The sequence below is a fragment of the Ambystoma mexicanum genome, chromosome 9 (assembly GCF_040938575.1).
Source record: "Ambystoma mexicanum isolate Mex_15411 chromosome 9, UKY_AmexF1_1, whole genome shotgun sequence".
Lineage (NCBI taxonomy): Eukaryota > Metazoa > Chordata > Amphibia > Caudata > Ambystomatidae > Ambystoma > Ambystoma mexicanum.
This window is the reverse complement of record NC_090931.1, coordinates 170,991,489-171,010,575: the sequence shown is the minus strand read 5'-3', so window position 1 is coordinate 171,010,575 and position 19,087 is coordinate 170,991,489. Positions and strand designations below refer to the sequence as shown.

The following is a 19,087-nucleotide window of genomic DNA, read 5'->3' as shown; positions in this document are numbered from 1 at the left end:
CTTGAAGGGTCCAATCCATGTGTCCTGTAAGGCCCTCTGCCTTGTAGGTAGCATACCTACAACAAGCCGGTCTGGAGTGAACTTCACCATGTTGGCTTTCTGGTCATGTCAATGTTTGACCAGAGCCTGATCTTACTTTCAAGTTATCAGAATGTTCTGTCCTCATGAGTGCCATTCTCCTCCGAAGACCTAGCACATAGTCGGTGACTCTCTCTGACTTGAGTAAGGAGCACTCTCCAACCCTTCCTTGATCAGCGCCAAAGGGCCTCTAACCGGATGACCATAGAGCAGTTCAACTGGGTGAACCCAACCCCTGCTTGAGGGACATCACTATAAGCAAAGAGACGGCATGGCAGTAGAAGGTCCCACTTTCTTCTAAGGGGTTCCTCTAAAGCACCTATAATGATCTTCATAGTTCTGTTAAACCTCTCCACTAACTCATTGGTTTGGGGATAGTAGGCTGTTGAGAACTTGAAGGTCACTCCACAGTTTTTCTACATGGTCTGCATGTAGTGGGACATAAAATTTGACCTCTTGTCAGAGATGACCTCCTTAGGAAAACCTACCCTGGTAAAGATACCAATGAGGGCCTTAGCCACTGCATGAGCAGTAACAGTGCTCATAGGTATGGCTTCAGGATACCTGGTAGCATGGTCTACCACAACCAATATAAATTGGTTGCATGAAGAAGTTGTAGGTAGGGCCTGGGGGACACAGTGTCAATCCCCACCCTCTCAAAAGGGACTCCCACCACTCTGAGGGGCACTAAAGGTGCCACATTCTTGGCTCCACTTTTGCCAGAAGTCTGACAAGTGTGCCAGCTCTTATATAATTGTTCTACATCAGCCCCCATCTTGGGCCAGTAGAAATACAGAGATGGTCTCTCTTTGGTCCTCTTGAAACTCAAGTGGCCAGCCAGAAGCATCTCATGGGCTCACTGTAAGAACTGTTGTCTCACCTCCTGGGGCACTATAAGTCTTCTGAAGTCTCCTGGGGTAGACTCAATAGGTTCACTGTAGAGGCCATCCTCCCAGTAAACCCTATGCTTCCTTGTCCCTTGCCCTTGCAGCTGGGAAGCTGTCTGTTGACAAACACCTTCTAGAGAGGGACACTCTGACCTCTGCTGAAGTCTGCCCTAGAGGCTCCACCTTCTACAAGTAAAGGTTGCAGCTCAGGATGGTCTTTAGGATCCAGATCGCCAACATAGGGAAGGTTTTCTTCCAGCTCTGTTTCACCAGTAGCTGACTCTTCTGAGTTTGGTTCATCTTCCCACTCCATTTCAGCTGGGGAAGGGGTCACTGTGGTGACCTGGGAATGCCCTCTCGGGGATGTCCTTGTCCTGTCAACAGGTTTAGGTGTAATACCTTTCTTTCTCCCAAAGATCTTGGTTTTCCCCTTTGTCTCTTTCTTTGGCTTGGAAATAGAAGGGTGCCCTTCCTGTGGACTGGGCGTAAGAGCAATCTCCTCAACCTCCCATTGAGAATCTCATAAGGTTGCCTATCTGGCCAATCTTGTTTGCTCCTGCTTCCTTTTACTGGGAGGTCTGGGGGTGCTAGATAAAACTCTGAGTTTTCAAATCCTTACCCAACAGCACTCTCCCAGGCACCTCATTTTGTACACTGAAGGGTATTCTAACAGTCATATTTCACTGGTGGAGAGCTGGCAGAATTGGAAGCATTTGGATTGGGACTCCTGTAAGTTTAGTGGGACCTTTGGGTGCCTTAGCCACATCCTCGGGTTTCAACACGCGTTCATCAACCACTGTAATGCTTGCCCCAGTGTCTCTAATTGCAGTGTACTTGTAAATGGTCAGTGTCTCTAATTGCAGGAGTCTCCTGACCATTTACAAGTACACTGTCCTTATAATAATCTTTTGTGTTATCTGGTATGGAGTTGTACACATCCACATTCTGTTGTTCCCACAGACCCAGGGACACTAAAGAAACACTGGCTTCAACTCCAGTGGGGTCTTCAGCCAGTAATTGAAAGTTACCACTTGCTATATGAACTTCTCCCTTATGGATGAAGGATAAGGAGGCAGTGTGGACCCCTGAAGGTTTACCCTTACATTTGGGATCCCCTTTCACATGATCAGTAGACCCACATACAAAGCATTTCCTAAATGTTAACTTGAATGGGGGTTTCTGATGACCTACCTCTGGTTTGGTACCAGAGGTTTCACAACCATCAGGTTTCCCATGGGACTTAGCCTTACTATGTTTGTAGCCCTCTTTTGGATGGTTGAAATTAGAATTCTTTTCCCTCTTTCTTGTGCTGCTTCCCCTCTTCCTTTTTGTTAGTTGCACCAGTGTCCTTGTGAGTGGCCCTGTTGGCTACCCACAAGTCAGCAGCCTGTGCGAACCTTTTGGGATCAATCTCTTTTGAGTCAGCCAAGCGCTGTCTCGGCTCAGGAGAGCAGGCATCAAAAGTAGATTTTAACAAAACTGATTTCTCATTCCGTCAAAGGTGTTCACTCTGTAACCCTTAACCCAAACATCTAAGTGCTTTAAACACTCACATACCCAGGTAGCCCAAGGGGTACCATCCATCTTTTTGAGGGTCCTAAACCTCATAAGGTACTGGGAAGGCGTTTTCCCAAATCTCGCTATTAATGCCAGCTTCACAGATTCATCATCCTTTCTCTCAGTGACACCCGACTCCATTACAGCATCACAGCCATTCATAGGGTGTGCCTAGACGTGAGCCAAGGGTTTACATCCTTCCCACTGATTCCTTGAAGACCATAGGTGTAATCACATGTACCCAGCCAATCCAATACATCACGGTTTGATTCATACATACTCTCTGCTTCTTTGGGCAGGCAAGGCCTTTTGGGACTTGCAGACCTAGAGGCCCTGGGAGGGAAGTAGATTCAAGACAGTCTTTTCATATCTATTTCATGATGCATTTCCACTCCCTGAATTTGATGTCTTGGTGTTTGGCTACAGCTTGAGCTTTCAACTTTTTTGAACTCCAGCTCTAATCTTAGTGCCTCAAGCCAAACATATTCTGGGCTTAATGTTGGACGATGTTTGGTGCCAATGGAAATAAACTGAGGCAAAAGAGCAGGCTGTGGCAACGAGGGGTTCTCTCCCTGAGACTCCTCTATCTCCTCAGACTTCTCTTGCAGATTGGAGTTAGACTCTAAACTGTAATCTTCATCATCATTTTCCACATTACGTGGGATAGTAGGTGTGACAGGCCTACTGCCCAAACATTAGTGATTCAACAACCTTGTAATAAATTCACATTTCTTTCCTTTTACAAGCAGACCCCTGGCTTTGCACATATCTTTCAGTTGATCTACTGACAGAATAACCAGGGCTGCCTCATTGAAGTTATCCATATTTGGCATGTTACAATTGCTTTACTTTTTGATGGAGCTTAGCCTTGTGGCTGGTTTAGTTGGGGCACAAGTACAACAAATAGTCAATATAAGGACTCTACACAAATCCTCACTGCCTGCCACCAGTGTTAGGCAAGATTGTATGCAGTAACCCTTGTGGAGACTACACTGGTCTTGTCCTCTTGGTATTAGGTAACCAACCTATTGGTATAGGTCTGTGCTACACAAGTTGGTAGAGTGACTAAGCAGCCAGACCTATCTCAGGAGGGGTAAATGTGAGATGTAGAGCTGTAGCATCGAAATCCACACATTTAAGTATCCAAATAACACTTACACTCAAGGTTTTCTAGTAAAATAATTCTTTCTCCAGCATGGGATCTGGCATGGATTCACATGCTCATGAATATTCCCCGTTGTCAGGCTGGGAACCCTCAGTAAAGAAAAAAATCAGTATCCGTTTAGTTTCTGATCTCTTTTTTAGTAGTAACCAATCACTGATCTCTGGGTCATACTGCCCACAGCCAATGACTGCTCTCTCCCTAAGCCCTGCCTCCGGCAGCCATCCTCAGATTTTTACCGCACGTTCAAGTGTTGGGAGTCCTCGTGCTTTAGCTCTCGAGTTTTTGCTGTGTTTTCGCGCATTTTGAGGAGATTTTCTCTTTTTTTCGGTTAATCGAGCCTCAAGCTCCACCGTTTCTACTTCTGATAACGGGGACCCGTTTCGGAATTCTTCTACGCCCCTCAAGGGTGAGGTTTTCGTCAAGTTCACGCTTCTTGGAGGATTCCGGAAGATCTGCGGCCTACCTCAACGGACATGGCCCAGGACAAGGGAAGCTCGACGCCCGGATCCAAGCTGTTCAGGAGCTGCCCTGGATGCGGATTACAGAATGTTTTCAAGGAGGACCAGCATTTGCGATGTCTCTACTGCCTTCATGAGGACAAGACGCACGTGGAGAAGGACTGTGTGTTCTGCAAGAACCTTTCGGAACGGACCAAGCAAGATCGTCGTTCCCGCCTTGTCGCCTGGCTGGAGAAGGGCACAGCAGGTGAGAAGGCAAAGAAAAAGTCTGAGCGGGCTTCTAAGTCCTGTGAGGGCACCCCGGCGACGGGGACCCAACAGAAGGCCAAGCACCGCGAGTCCGCAGGCATCGGGAGCGCCAAAAGGTCGGGCTCTTCGGCTGCCGGGCAGGGCGCGATTTACCCGGCACGTTCAACCACGAGCCAGCACTCTGGTTCGGGGAAGAGGAAGTCCGAGAACCCGGGTAAGCTGCTGGAGCGGCCCTGGTCGATCTCGAAGGGACCCGATGGGGAGCAAGGCGCTGACCCTCCCCCCAAGGCGAAGGCCCAGGACGCACCTAAGGTGGTGAGGGCTTTGATCCAGCCGACAAAGGGAATCCTCTTTCCAGCCCATCGTTAAGACCCCCGTGAAGACCCCGGCGGGAAAAGGGGGGGGGGGCCGGTGGCCATTACAGACTCGGAACCAGCCTCTGTGGAGGATCTGGTGGAAACCGTGAAGGGCCTCAACGAGAGGTTTGAGAAAGTTCGATCCCAGGGGAAGGAGCCTGCTGAGAAGATCGAAGATAGCGAGGATGGCGACTACGACGAAGGCCCGGTGGAGCAACCGTCCCTCCCGTCGCAGCAGACCCCGACGGAGGATCCTGAGCCAGGACCGTCGGGAAGCCCCCCGAACAAGCGGAGGAGAGTCCATCCCGCTCTGCCCTTCGTGCCCACAAGGCCTGTGGACCCCTCATCCCCCTCGCCTGACCCTCGGGATGATACAGCGACGGATACGGGGACCGACGATGACGGTGGCGATGATACAACGGACATTCCTTCATCGCCTCCCCCTCGGGCCTCACCGCCCGACGAAAAATTGGCTCCTTTCACGCCATCATAACCAGGGCGTCCGAGCACTTCCAACTCTGCCCGGAGGAACAGAAGAAGGAAGGCTTTCTTTATCAACGACGGAAGGCCAAGAGAAAGACGGTCCTGGCAGTGCCGTTGCTCGACGACATCTGGGACGAAGGGCTGGCTGTCCTCAAGAACCCTTCTACGACGCCCGCCAAGAGGGACAGGTACGTGAAGAAGTACCGGGTCCCTGACACCACCCCCTTGTGCCTCAGAGCCCAGCCTACGCCAGACTCGGTCGTCTCGGCAGTGGCCAAGAAGAAGAAGGCAGCGGGTGCGGCAGCATCAACTTCCACTTCCCCTCCGGACAGCGAGGGCAAGAAGTTGGACTCCATGGGACGACGGGTCATTTCGTCGGCGGCGACGACGATTAAGACGGCCAATGCCTTAGCGATCGTAGCCCGATATGACAGGGAGCTTTGGTTCAAGTTAGCTCCCTTGCTGGACTTCCTGCCAGACGACAAGAGAGCGGAGGCCCTACAGATTCTTCAGGAAGGCGAGGTGGCATCGGATCACATAATAACGGTGGCAACGGACATTGCCGATACCGGATTTCACCAGATGGGCAACAGGGTTTGCCTACGACGATGAGGGTGGCTCAAGGCGACGGACTTCCGCCAGGACGTTCAGACCAGAGTGTTGGATAACAACCGTTCGACGGCAACAACCTTTTTGGGAAGACTGTGGATGAGTCGCTCCAGGCCATCAAGACCGACTCGGAGACGGCCCGGGCTCTAGGGGTGCTTCAACGACGACGGCCCTTTCGGAGCTCCGGAGTCAGAAAGGGTGCCTCCAAGGGATCCAGCGGTGGCTCTTCTACATACCGCCAGGTGGCTCGCTCCTAGTCCCAGGAGGCCTACAGAGGTCGCGGCAGCAAGGAGGAGCCCGCCGTCGTCGTCAAGGAGGGCAAGGCCTCCTCCAAGCAGCACTGAACCGGCCGTAGCGTCGGGCCCCCACCGAAGCACCCCGTGTGGGAGTCCATCTCCACCGATCGTTGGGTGCTGGACACCCTGGCCAACGGGCACTCGCTGGAATTCCAAAAGAAGTATCCTCTCATTCCTCCCGTGGCCAGGAAGGAGAATCACGTCCCTCAACTGCTGTTGGAGGTAAGGGCGATGCTCAAGAAAGGTGCCATCGAGCTCGTCCCCAGGAGGCTCCAGAGTGTACTCAAGGTACTTCCTCGTCAAAAAGAAGACAGGCGGTTGGCGCCCCATCCTGGACCTGCGTCGGTTAAACAAGTACATCAAGGCACAGAAATTCAGGATGGTTACCCTCCAGCACGTGCTGGGACAGCTGGAGGAGGGCGACTTCCTATCGTCGTTTGACCTAGAGGATGCTTACTTCCACATCCCCATTCTAAAAGGGGACACAGTTTCTCAGGTTCGTGGTTCAGGGACGCCACTACCAATTCAGAGCCCTGCCGTTCGGATTAAAGTCGGCACCCAGGGTGTTCACCAAGTGCCTCGCACCAGTGGTGGCGCGGCTGCGCCTGCAGGGGATCCACGTCTACCCCTACCTGGACGACTGGCTAATCCATGCAAGGACAAGAGACCTCGCCGTCGAACACACAGCGAGGACCGTCCGGCTGCTCACGGAACTGGGATTCGCCATCAACTACCCCAAATCCCACCTGGTTCCGTCGCAAGTAGCACTGTTTCTGGGAGCGAAACTCGATACAGTGGGGCATTTGGCCTCCCCGTCGGAGGCGAGGACGAAGGCCATTTTGGGCAAGGTGCAACGCCTGCTAGCCACGGACGTGGCCAGGGTGAGGTCCATCAAGTCCCTCCTCGGGATGATGTCCTCATGCATCTACCTTGTACCCCTTTGCAGACTTCGGATGCGTCCGCTACAGGAGATCCTCGACGCCCGCTGGTTTCAGGCGATGGGCTGCTTCGAAGACAGGATCCCTCTCGACGAGGAGTTCCGTCGGGCGATTCTATGGTGGGGTACCCGTGCGCACCTCACGGCAGGCACGGACTTTCAGACCCCAGCGTTTCAGGAGACGGTGACGACGGACACCTCCCTGAAGGGTTGGGGGGGGGGGCTCACACCGGAGATCTCCACACAGGAGGCCTTTGGCTCCCGGAGGAGAGGTCTCTCCACATCAACATTCTGGAGCCTCGAGCAGTGTTCTGGGCACTCAAGTCGTTCCTTCCGTCCCGCAAGGACAAAGTGTTGAGGATCTTCACCGACAACACCACCACGATGTTCTACATACGGAAGCAGGGAGGCACCAGATCCCCAGCCCTATCCAAGGAGGCCCAGGATCTGTGCCACTGGGACATCGCCCAGGGGATGTTTCTGGTTCCCTTCCACTTGGCAGGAATAAAAAACACCATCGCCGACTTACTCAGCAGGGAGCTGCGCTCGGGGCCACGAGTGGGAACTGCGTCAGGACCAGGTGGATCGGCTCTTTCGACGATGGGGCAAACCCCGGATCACCTTTTCGCAACGGCGACGAACTCCAAGTGGCAGAGGTTCGCCAGCAGGTTCCCGCAGCCGAGGAGCATGGGCGATGCTTTCTCGTTCCCTTGGGACGGCCTGTTTCTATATGCGTTCCCTCCGTTGCCGTTGCTGCTCCATCTCATCAACCAGCTCAAGAAGTCCAGTTGAAGAATGATCCTCGTCGCACCGGCGTGGCCGTGGCAGATCTGGTTCCCGGTCCTTCTGGACTTGTCAACGTCCCCACCAGTCAAGCTGCCGGCGGACGCGGATCTTCTCTCTAGAGAAGGAGGCGCCATTCTTCATCACGACCCGGAGTCGCTGAACTTGCAGGCCTGGCTCCTGCAGCACTAGAGTTTGGAGGGTACGATATCCCGGCTGACTGCAGAGAGGTTCTTGCAAAAGCCAGGGCGTTCTCAACTCTCAAGTGCTACGGACATAAGTGGAAGAGGTTCTCCGTCTGGTGCCGTGCACAGAAGATTAACCCTCTGCGGATTACAGCCCCCTCAAGTACTGCCGTACCTACTGTCGCTGGCCAAAGCTGGACTGGCTCACGCCTCCATCAAAATACATCTGGCTTCCATCTCCCGATATACCAGGACTACGGGACGGGCGTCCTTATGGTCTCATCGCCTGGTGAAGGAATTTATGAAGGGAGTATTCCGATCGTTCCCGCCGGTGAAGGCTCCAGCCCTGGCATGGGAGCTTAATGTGGTGCTGACCAGGCTCATGGGGGGGCCCCATTCGAGCCTATGCATTCGGCGCCTTTGAAGTTCCTGTCGTGGAAGACAGCGTTCCTTGTGGCCATCACCTCCGCACGACGAGTGGGAGAGATCCAGGCCCTATCTTGCAAGCCTCCATACTTGACTTTTCACGACACAAGGGTGGTGCTGAGGACGCACCCCTCCTTCATGCCCAAGGTGCTGTCGGACTTCCACCTCAACGAGCCCTTGGTGTTACCAGTTTTCTTCCCGTCGCCTTCGACGCCGGCTGAGAGGACTTTGCACTCGCTGGATGTAGCTACAGCGCTGAAGTTCTACGTGGACTGCACGAAGAGTTTTCGGAAGACATCACAGCTGTTTGTGAACTTTGGGACTGTGAATCAAGGGAAGGCTCTCTCGAAGACTTCCATTTCCAGATGGCTCTACGGCTGCATCATGCACTGTCACCGGTTGGCAAACCGACCACTGCCCGGCCGTCCGAGCCCATTCGACCAGAGCGATCGCTGCTACCACGGCGTTCCTGTCTGGTGTGCCCCTGCTGGACATCTGCAGGGCTGCTACGTGGAGGTCGACACACACCTTCACAAGATTCTACTGCGTCGATCGGGACTCCAGGGAGGAGTCCAGGGTCGGCCAAGCATTGCTGCGTAACCTGTTCGCTTAAGGTGAGCCTGGTGAGGAGGTAAGAGATGCTTAATGTTGAGTTGTTGTATTGCTTAATGTTGAGCCTGTTGCCACCTCCCGTGGTTGTGCATGTGTGTACTGCTATGTATTCTTTTATTCATGAGCATGTGAATCCATGCCAGAACCCATGCTGGAGAAGGAACAAGTTACTTACCTGTAACTGTTGTTCTCCAGCATGGGTCTGGCATGGATTCACATGCGAACCCTCCCGCCTACCCCTCTGCGGCTCTTCACTTGGTCATAGTGCCACTTTATGTGCTACCAAATCTGAGGATGGCTGCCAGAGGCGGGGCTTAGGGAGAGGGCAGTCATTGGCTGGGGGCAGTAATTGGCTGGGGGCAGTATGACCCAGAGATCAGTGATTGGTTACTACTAAGAAAGACAGATCAGAAACGAAACTGAGACTGATTTATTTCTTTACCGAAGATTCCCAGCTTGACGACGGGGGATATTGATGAGCATGTGAATCCATGCCAGACCCATGCTGGAGAACAACAGTTACAGGTAAGTAACTTGTTCCTTATTTAACACTGTTTTAAATAAGCCGCCTTTAGGAAGGGCAGTATGGAACAATACAAATACACTTCATAACACATTCTCAGAATCCATATTAGCAAGTAGATACCCTTTAGAGATGCTGCCTACACACTTGTTACACCCTGATGTGACTTCAATTACTTCATCACTTTTTGCACTTAGTACATTTTTGAGGTTGTCGAAAAGGTTAGGGAAGGAAAAGGTTAAAAGGTTCTCAGAGCATGTGAGCACTTTGCAATCTCCCAATGAAGTTTAGATCGAATCTTTCCCAGCAATATTAGTTAAACCAATGTAAACCAATGTATCACCTATGAGGGACAGTTAGAATCAAAGTCAATGGGTCAGAAGAGTCTACATGGAGCCAGGACAGCCACAGCCAATTTGAACAATGTCTATGGAGCTGAGGCACTTCTTGGATAGCACAAACACCTTGCACAAAGTTAGGGAGTTGTAGAAAATCACTGTTTGGCCACATGCTGTAAGGCGTGTGAAAGGTAGAGCTGAGAGCAACTCTGCAAAAAGCAGCTACTGCAAGTCTCACGTAATATAATGCAAGCTACAGACACAAGAGGTAAGTACCCCTTAGTCAACACAGTACCTTAGGTTAGAAGAAGAGGATCCAGCTGGCTTCTGTTCTGGTTGCAGTCTTGCAGATCCTGGATTTCTGGGCCTCAGTCGTGGGGACAAGAGGGAGGACTCCTGCAGTGCACTTTGAAGGTCGGCGGTGTTTACGGGCTCTTTTCAGTTCAGCGGCACCACTGCAGATCTTGGACACTTGATGGACTTCTTTGATCCTTACGTCCAGCACTCTGATGAGGTGACTCGAACTTGGGTCGTCCTTCTTCGGGCGGGTCCTCTGGATCTTCCTGGAGGTCTGGTTCGGCTTAAAGACGATACACTCGACTACGGATTTCTCAACCCCTGCCACTCGGTTCTAGTAGCAGCAAAGTCGTACAGCCAGTTGGGAATAGTCTTCCCGCAAAGTTAGTCTTGGGGTTTGTTGGTCCCACCAACCCACGATAAGTAGTCGTCCTTTCCGAAGCTTCTCTAATTGATTCGGAAAAGCTGTTAGAGCACAGCAGCAGGGCTTCACCGGGTAGTTCAACGGTCCAGGAGGATGCAGCAAGCTTCTCTTGATGTTTCCTTTGTCGGATGTTTCGTCCAGTTGTCGACTCTGCCTTCAGTCCAAGAAACCTCACCTTTTTATGCAGGTTTCTCCCATTCATGCACAGCCTAGCTGTCACTCACAAAGCAGGGTGGCTGTCCTGCAAGGACAGTCAGACAGGCAATCAGCACTGGGTGCCTTCAGGTAACCAAGGAGACTAAGGACAGGAAGTTTCGGGCACCTCCTTTGCTTCCTGCCCTGCCAGAAACACTGGAGCCAGAGGCGGTATTCAGTACTGAAGCCTGCCAAAGGCAAAACAAACAAAAGGGTTAAACCTGGTTTGGTGCGCAGAGTAAAACCCAAGAAAGACCTAACTAACAAGAAATGGTGAAAAAAGAAGACATTTTGACACAATGGTCACCCCTGGGTGATATACTGCAGCTGAGGATTCAGCCTGCAGTAGAAACGCACAATGATAGGAAAATTAAACCACTGCCACCAGCCAGTAAAAGTAGTGCGGGTAACTCCACATAAGATCGTGTGCGCTGGACCTACATAGGGAAAAGGGAAGTATGGTCAATTTCACTTTACTACTCTTCGGTACAGTAGTTCACTGAAGAGAAGGTCCTTAAACCTTAAGAGAAATCAGATCAAAATACATGAGCTGGGGGTCTCTAAGGTTGAAGGGAATTAGCACATACATGGGAATTCTCCCTAACAAGCCCCTCCTGCCACGGAGAACACCCATGCCTCAAGAATAGGGAAAGATTTATTACATTTTCTGGGCAAAAGGCCCAAACCTTATAAGTGTTTAAAAGTACTTGCTTGTTAAAGAGTTGGTTGGTAACTGTCCCTCTGAAATATGAGCAGTGCAAAAGTTCTTACTATTCTTTGAATGTGTTTTGCCATTCTTAAATGTGTATATATAAGGTTATTTTACTTACCTATGAATTGGGTCCCCGTTCCAAAAAGCATTCCTATTTGCTTCACCTTAATCGTTCTTTCAGAAAATAAGTGTATATGTTTACCAATGGGTCTTGCTTCACCTGACCTGCTGTATAGCCTGCTAGAATAAGTCTGCTTTGGGTTTTCCCTACCTTTGAATAGCTATGTGCCATTCTTAATAAGTGTATTGTGGGTCTAGCTGACCTTGGTCTGCTTTGTGCAATTCTATAATAGTGTAAAGAGTTATTGCTTACCTTAGACTGTGTTCCACTGATTTGACAAGCAACTGTAATAGTTTATTACATTAGGTCTTACTCACCTGGTCGAACTGTGTGTTATTCTGAATGTAGTTATAGGTTTACTCTGTTCCATGAATGTGTGTTTCACTATTCAGAAAAGTATCCTGGTAGCAGGGTTGGTTTACTATGTGATTTGTTAACTGAGTGCCACTGTGTGACTGACAGGGTCTACTACCCTTGAATTACTGGGTGAATAGATGTTCTATTCTGAATGTGTATAATAAGGTCTGACTTACTGTTGGGTATTTTGAGCAGGGTCTGTGCACCTTAAGCATTGTGTTGTGTTTTTATATTGTGTTTGGCTCTGACGAAGTACTTGCCCCAAGATTTACCTTGGCCTAATTGTATTTATAATAAAACTTGATTTTTTTTTAATAATACTTATGGGTGTAAATGTTTCTGTTGAACCATTGTATGCTACAGGTTCTTTGTACTTTCCTACAGCCCTCTCCCCAAAGCCAAATCCCGGCCAAACCCTTCAACTAGCAAGCTGCTTTTAACATCTGCTGGTCCTTTCGCTGGCAATCCCGCTCCTCACAGGGCCAATACGGATCAGGAGGAAACCCTTGGTTTTCCAGTCAAGGTACTTCCAGCCCACCCAACAGCTAGGATTTCGATGCAGGAAGGGTAGAAGGAGAAACTCTGCAGCCAGAGGCTCCCCTACCCTAGCGAGCAAATGATTCGGCAGTACGGGTCCCTTCCCTTGTCACCCGGTCGGGGGACTCTTAACATCTTTTACACAGGCATTGGAGGGCATGGCATCATATCAGTGGGTACTCAAGACCGTCGCCCATGGGCAGAGCATAGAATTCCTACGACCACCTCGCTACCATCCACCCAAAAGCAGACTTTGTCAGTGGAGCATCTACTGATCCTGCTGGAAGAGGTCCAGATCCTTCTAGAAACTGGAGCGATCCATGTCATCCCTCATCTTCAGGTAAACAGGTGTCTAATAATGCACCCTGTTTTAGATCATATGACCAAAAACCAAAGGGGCAACAGACTCCGACCCTATGCGCTTGACAGGGCAAACGCCACTTTCTTGAAAAAAATACAGACTAGGTAGTAATCAAGTGTGTAGCTGCTATGGATGGTTGTGTATAGGAGGAACATTTGCCCAAGGTATGCAAGTAATAATGAGATCTAAGAATGGACAAAACCACACTGCGCAATTACATAAGCCAATTGTAATCAATTTACTAAGGTGAAAGTAGCCGACACGTGTTTCGACCAACATGTCTTTTTCCAGGCTAGTATCCACAAAATAACATTATCATAATGTGATACAAAATCATGCATGCGTGTTTAACACATGGATTGGCAAAATAATGCATATACATGAAATTCGGTAAGTACAAACAATTAGATATACAAGGACAATCCAGAGTACATGGGGGAGGGGATAACAATTCATAAATTGAAATATGTCACTACAAAATAAGTATAAGAAGCAAAAAATATGAGCCAGTGTAAGCACATAATCATGAACAATGGTCATGAATTGATGTAAAGGATACAAGGATAACATTCCAGTCACAAGTACATGAGACAAAAAATAAAGAAGCAGCTCATTATGGAAACCATTACAGTTAAAGCTTGTGAGGGCGAGTAGTTAACTTACACCTCCCATACCAGTGAGATTACGCGATACATGCACTACTACCAAGTTCAACCAAAGCCAATATTGTAAATGTTCCAAGACTATACCAACAAAAGTCCCCAAATTACACCAATATAAAGGAACCATCTAGGTGTGATTCCCCATTACACATGCACTCGTGTATTTGACCATGGATCACGTATTCAAATAATTAAACATGCTTATTAGGGTGCTAATTGGCCCCACTTTATTGTGAATTAACAACCAAAAATTATAGTATAAAGGTAACTGAAAGAATACAGTGGAAATGGAAAATACAGTGACATTCCTTCAAGGACTTGAGACATTAAGAATGTGAAATTAGTATCGTACTAGGCATGCCGACATTTCAGATAGTGCGAGAGCTATGACAAAGATACGGAGGTGAGTGTAGGAGTAAGAGATGAGACATACCAGCAAATACCTTACTAGGTCTGACGACATTTCTGATGGAGCCGGAGAGTTGACACGAGGTGCAAGGAGGAGGAGAGGACAAAACAAGCGATTATCGTACTAGGCCTGACGACATTTCAGGTAGTGCTGGAAGGGAGGAAACAAGCAAGGAGGGATGGAGAGGAGGACAAACAACTATTATAGTACTAGGTCAGATGACCATTTCAGATAGAGTAAGAGCTATGACTGGGATGGGGGGGTACGCGATGGGACAGACGAGCAACTGCCTACTATATGGGACAACAGTCCTAGATTTGAGGGTCCTGTACAATGGGAGAGAGGGCTGGGTTTCAAATGGAGTTGCTTTCACAGTATAGCAGGCAAATATGTCCTTGGTTTAACAATACAGTAGGTTTCACAATAAAATAGGAAGATATGGGGGAACACACCTATATTTGAGAGCCCTGTATAGTGGGAGAGAGGCCTAGGTTTCGCAATACAGTAGGTTACAGTAAATAGGTTATGGTGGATTCACCTAGATTTCGGATAGCTGTATAGAGGCCTAGGTTTCACAATGCTCTTTGGGTATGGGAGATGCATCTAGAATTGAGAGTCCTGTATAGTGGGAGAGAGGCCTAGGTTTCATAATACAATAGGTTACACAGTATAATAGGCAGATAAGGTGGATACACCTAGATTTGAGGACCCTGTATAGTAGGAGAGAGACCTAGGTTTCACAATATAATAGGCAGATAAGGTGGATACACCTATATTTGAGGACCCTGTATAGTAGGAGAGAGACCTAGGTTTCACAGTAGAATATGGGTATGGGAGACACATAGATTTGAGCGTCCTGTATGTCCTGTATAGTGGGGGAGAGGCCTAGGTTTCACAATATAATAGGCAGATAAGGTGGATACACCTAGATTTGAGGACCCTGTAGGAGAGAGGCCTAGGTTTCACAATACAATTTGGGTATAGGGGAACACACCTTGAATTGAGGGTCCTGTATAGTGGGAGGGAGGTCTGTTTCAAGGTACAAATTGGGTATGGGAGACACGCCTAGATTTGAGAATCCTGTAAAGTGGAAAAGAGACATAGGTTTCGCAGTATGAAAAGGTTGTTTTTAAACTTTGTGTTGATGTTGGATTTTCATCGGTATTCACAGTTCGATCTCAATGTGAAACAGGTTAGTATTCAATCTCAATGTGGTGCAGGCTAATATTCTCAGATCTCTGAGTGCGACGCAGGGTAATAATCACTGTTCTATCTCCATGTGGCAAAGGCTAATGATCACAGACCTCTCTAGTTAAGCTTGATGGTATTAACAGCCTGGCGTGCAATGTTCTGAGGGGTAGGTCGAGTGGCATGGCTTCCTGAGTACAGTGATTACTCTACTCCCCACCCATCCACACCTACCTTTATGGTCGCTGCTGGTTGACGGCTGGCCCTGGCCTCCCCTGCTGACACCTGTGGGAGCCACCACTGTGGCAGCCGCCAACCCTTTCCCTCTTCAACTACAATCCTCTGTTTATATAACGTTCAATTATGTAGCACTTCATGATGGAGTTTTTGTTTTTAAAATACTTAGTACATGTTGTCAATTTTGACGGATAAAGTAAGTTGGGCATTAAAAGATTAAGAAATTTGCAATGCATCCTGACGTGCGGTGAGAATACAGGCTGCCTACTTCAGCAGTAGCCCGTTTTAATAAAATGTTCTCCCTGATCCTCAGTGTCTCCCTAGTCATATTTTATGAAGAACAGATTTTTCAAGTCGCCTTCTAGCGCACCTGAAGTTAACGCTAACTATAGGTTAAATGATGTTGAAAAAATCATGTTTGTTGTATCATGAGGCTTTTTTATTCCAAAAATGATGGTCCAAAAATTGTTCTTAAATAGTAATGCCCTCTACACGTGTTTCACCAAATCTATTGGCTCATCAGGAGGGATTTATAACAGAAAATTCAATTCAAATTCATTGATTAGATATAAAAATGCCTAATGATTAAATATTTGCATTCATCTAGAGAGCTTGGTCCATGTTTAGATTCCAAATTAGTTTGAAATTGGAGTGGTCTTGGTAACGTGTGTTTGGGGTTTCCCCTGTGCTGTTTTACCCCACTAGGGGTTTCTTTAAAGTCTTTCGATTGAGACTTGAGAGCTTCTGAAAACGTCTTCTTTCCTTGCTTCTCTCCCTAGTCATATGCATGCATCTCCCCCTTCTCGTTTGCCTCCCAACAATTGTTTCAGTAGGAGGTGCCTCTGGTGGCATCCTGTTTGCTGTTCCAGAACTCTGAGTTGGAGAGTATTATCTGCTCGCCAATTCCCACTTTGCCAGTTTTGTTTTACCTTGCCAATACCCTGAACCCCCTCATGCCTTCCTGCATCAAAATAATGTGCTCATTAACTTACCGTTATTACCTATGAATGAAGTCTTGCTCTCTCCCCCCCAGGGGAGGAAGACTCGCTGGTGTCATGCATCAGCAACGGACCTGAGGAGACAGAAGTGGAAGAGGACTGCTATGACATACCAAGACAACACTTGCCAGTTGCCCCTAATCGCCGCCCGCTCTCTGATGTCGCCAGCACCTCCTCTGCGTTTAGTCGTATGTCTTTTGACAGCGATCAGGTGGCAACTGGAGCAGGTGAGCCCGAACAATTTACCTTCCTAAATGCAGTTCACAAAGTCTGTACTGTTAAACCTTGCTACACCTTCAGGGAAGTCACTGTGATCTGAAGCGTTTTTTTGTTCCGATTGCTCCTCTTTCTTTTTCTACATTTAATTCCCATTCACTGATATCAGCCAACTCACTGTCTCCCCACCAGCATGCTCTAAACCTCCATCCCATTTTATTAATGTTCTGCTTCCATCTTACTCTCTCCCCTTTTCCACTGAGCCCTTTGTGCATCATTCACTACATTTCTTGGGCCTGTGCAGTCTGGGAAACTGAACTTTTCTACTTTGGCTCCAACCTTTTACCAATGTATTTTATTGTTGCAGGTTTTCTAGATCCGTCCCAAGTTCCGGAAAGACCGCCAAAGCCCTTACCGCGTCGGATGAATTCAGAACGTCGCACTGGAAGCACTGCCCAGACGCCAACTGGCACAACTACTCCTCCACAGTTGACATGCGAAATAGAGTGTCTCTTGAATCAGGGTTATTCATATCAGGACATCCAGAAAGCACTGCTCATTGCGCACAACAACATTGACATGGCAAAGAATATTCTGCGTGAGTTTGTCTCTCGCGCACATGTTGCCACATAGTGTGCTCTTTCTCCTGTGAACTCTCCTGGGGACCAGCGGAGCCACAAGCCCTGCAGCTTCAGCATCTGTGTGCCTAGAAGACTGGGAAGCCCCGTTCGGTGGGACTTTGCTTCAGCCCTGCCGTGCGGCCTACAGTGAAGAGGTGCCTGTGGTTGCAGACCACCTGGCCATGGGAAGGACTGGGAGGGGCCAGCACTGGGAACAGACTCTTGCGACACGACTGCATTTCTTAGTTTTCATTTCCTTGCAGACTTGTCTGTTGGTGGTGCACATCCCAGTGTGGCTCACGGTGGACGTTAAGCCTTTGGACTCCATCCTTCCTACGTGGGGAGGGGGATGGAAGAGCTGTGAATTAAAATAAGACTTCAGGATTCCTTGGGCGGGGATGGGCCGGAGTTTTCTCAATTTCAGAAGTGCTGTTTTTTTGTTGTTCTTTTTTACGAGGGAATGCTGGACAGATGCTTTTGGCTCAGTGCATATTCTATTGGGGCTGATTCATCACGTTGCTCTTAGAGTTTTACCAGACTGGCTGGCTCCTTGAGGTCTGGCACACATGAGCCTCTTCTACCCCATCTAACCTGTGCCATGCAGTATGCTATGTGTGCATCCCCTTTTCCGTCTGATAAATGCTTAGATTTCAAGGGTTAGTGTATGGCTATTAAAGTGGGGACAGGCTGTAATGTTGCTTTTCTGTTAGTAAGGTGTGGCTGTGGATGGATTTAAAAGGACCAATGGCCTGTCCCGAAGTCCATCCCTAAGGCTGCGGCTGTAATCGCTGGAACAGTTTGCGTATCCAGTCCTGGGATTCTAAATGGTCTGCGTGAATGATGGGATGGATGTGCTTGCTTGTTGATCCTTAAGGAAAGCATTCGTGCTTTCAGCGCTGATAACCGAATATGTGCCAGGGTGACCAGAGGCTATTAGCGTGCTTGTGCGTGATCGGCAACGCTGGGTAGTTGGAACATTGCCAGATCTTTCAAAAGGTGCCCCAACTGCTTGTGCTCGTCAATTTACACTCTGAATACACTCAGAGCTGTGGCTGTTACCAACTCTGCACAGTACTTTTATCTTTTTAGACTTTTCATTTTCTGAAAAAGAACGCATAATCTAGTGGTTTGTACCAAACTTGTGCTGAATCTATTGCTTTTGAAAAGTCGCATTGTGATCTCCTTTGTGCACAGAAATGCTGAGGGTTGATCAGATTCTTGCAAAATCCCCACAAGAGTAGTCTAGTCAAGTTCCTGTATTCACTGGCCATTGACCCAATTCTTTGAACCAATGTGAATGTCACTCTGGCGCATGCGAGTTCTGTGAAATTAGGGATGGTATATTAGCAGCCCCAGTGAAACTGCAGTCATGATTGACAAGGGAGACAACCCAAAACATATTTCATTGGCAGATAAAGGCCCAAGACACATTCTGTCTGCCTATTTTCCTGAATGGTACAACCTTGCAGACTTCACTTGATCCCTGGGCTGTGCTCCGTACATAATTTATTGAAGACTATAGAGGTAGGAGGGAGGTACACAATACTTTGCACTGTATTTTATGCTGTGTTGAGTTGTTGGTATGGATGATGGACTGGAACCTACTGACTTTAGTGTGTTGAATTCACTTTGTGGTCTTCAGTTGGTACAACACCACAATTTGGGCGATGCCATCTCCTGCTTGGGCACTTTCATCTTGCTTATGCTTAACCAGAGGCTTACTATTTTTACATGAATCACCAGTTGCTTGTGCAAGCACCTCACCTTCGCCTGGTGTTGCTGACGTGGCATTAAAAGCCATGTGCTCTTAC

General features: G+C 48.6%; 1 protein-coding gene across 1 annotated transcript in view; it reads left to right on the top strand.

Annotated features, from left to right (window-relative positions):
- CBL (Cbl proto-oncogene) overlaps positions 1-17,967 on the top strand; it is a 964,911-nt gene extending 946,944 nt beyond the window's left edge. Inside the window, exons 15-16 of the mRNA XM_069614372.1 lie at positions 16,476-16,667; positions 17,024-17,967. Coding sequence (XP_069470473.1) covers positions 16,476-16,667; positions 17,024-17,289 — 458 coding nt within the window. The 3' untranslated portion in view covers positions 17,290-17,967. The remainder of the gene's footprint in view (positions 1-16,475; positions 16,668-17,023) is intronic.
- Positions 17,968-19,087: the final 1,120 nt, after the last annotated feature.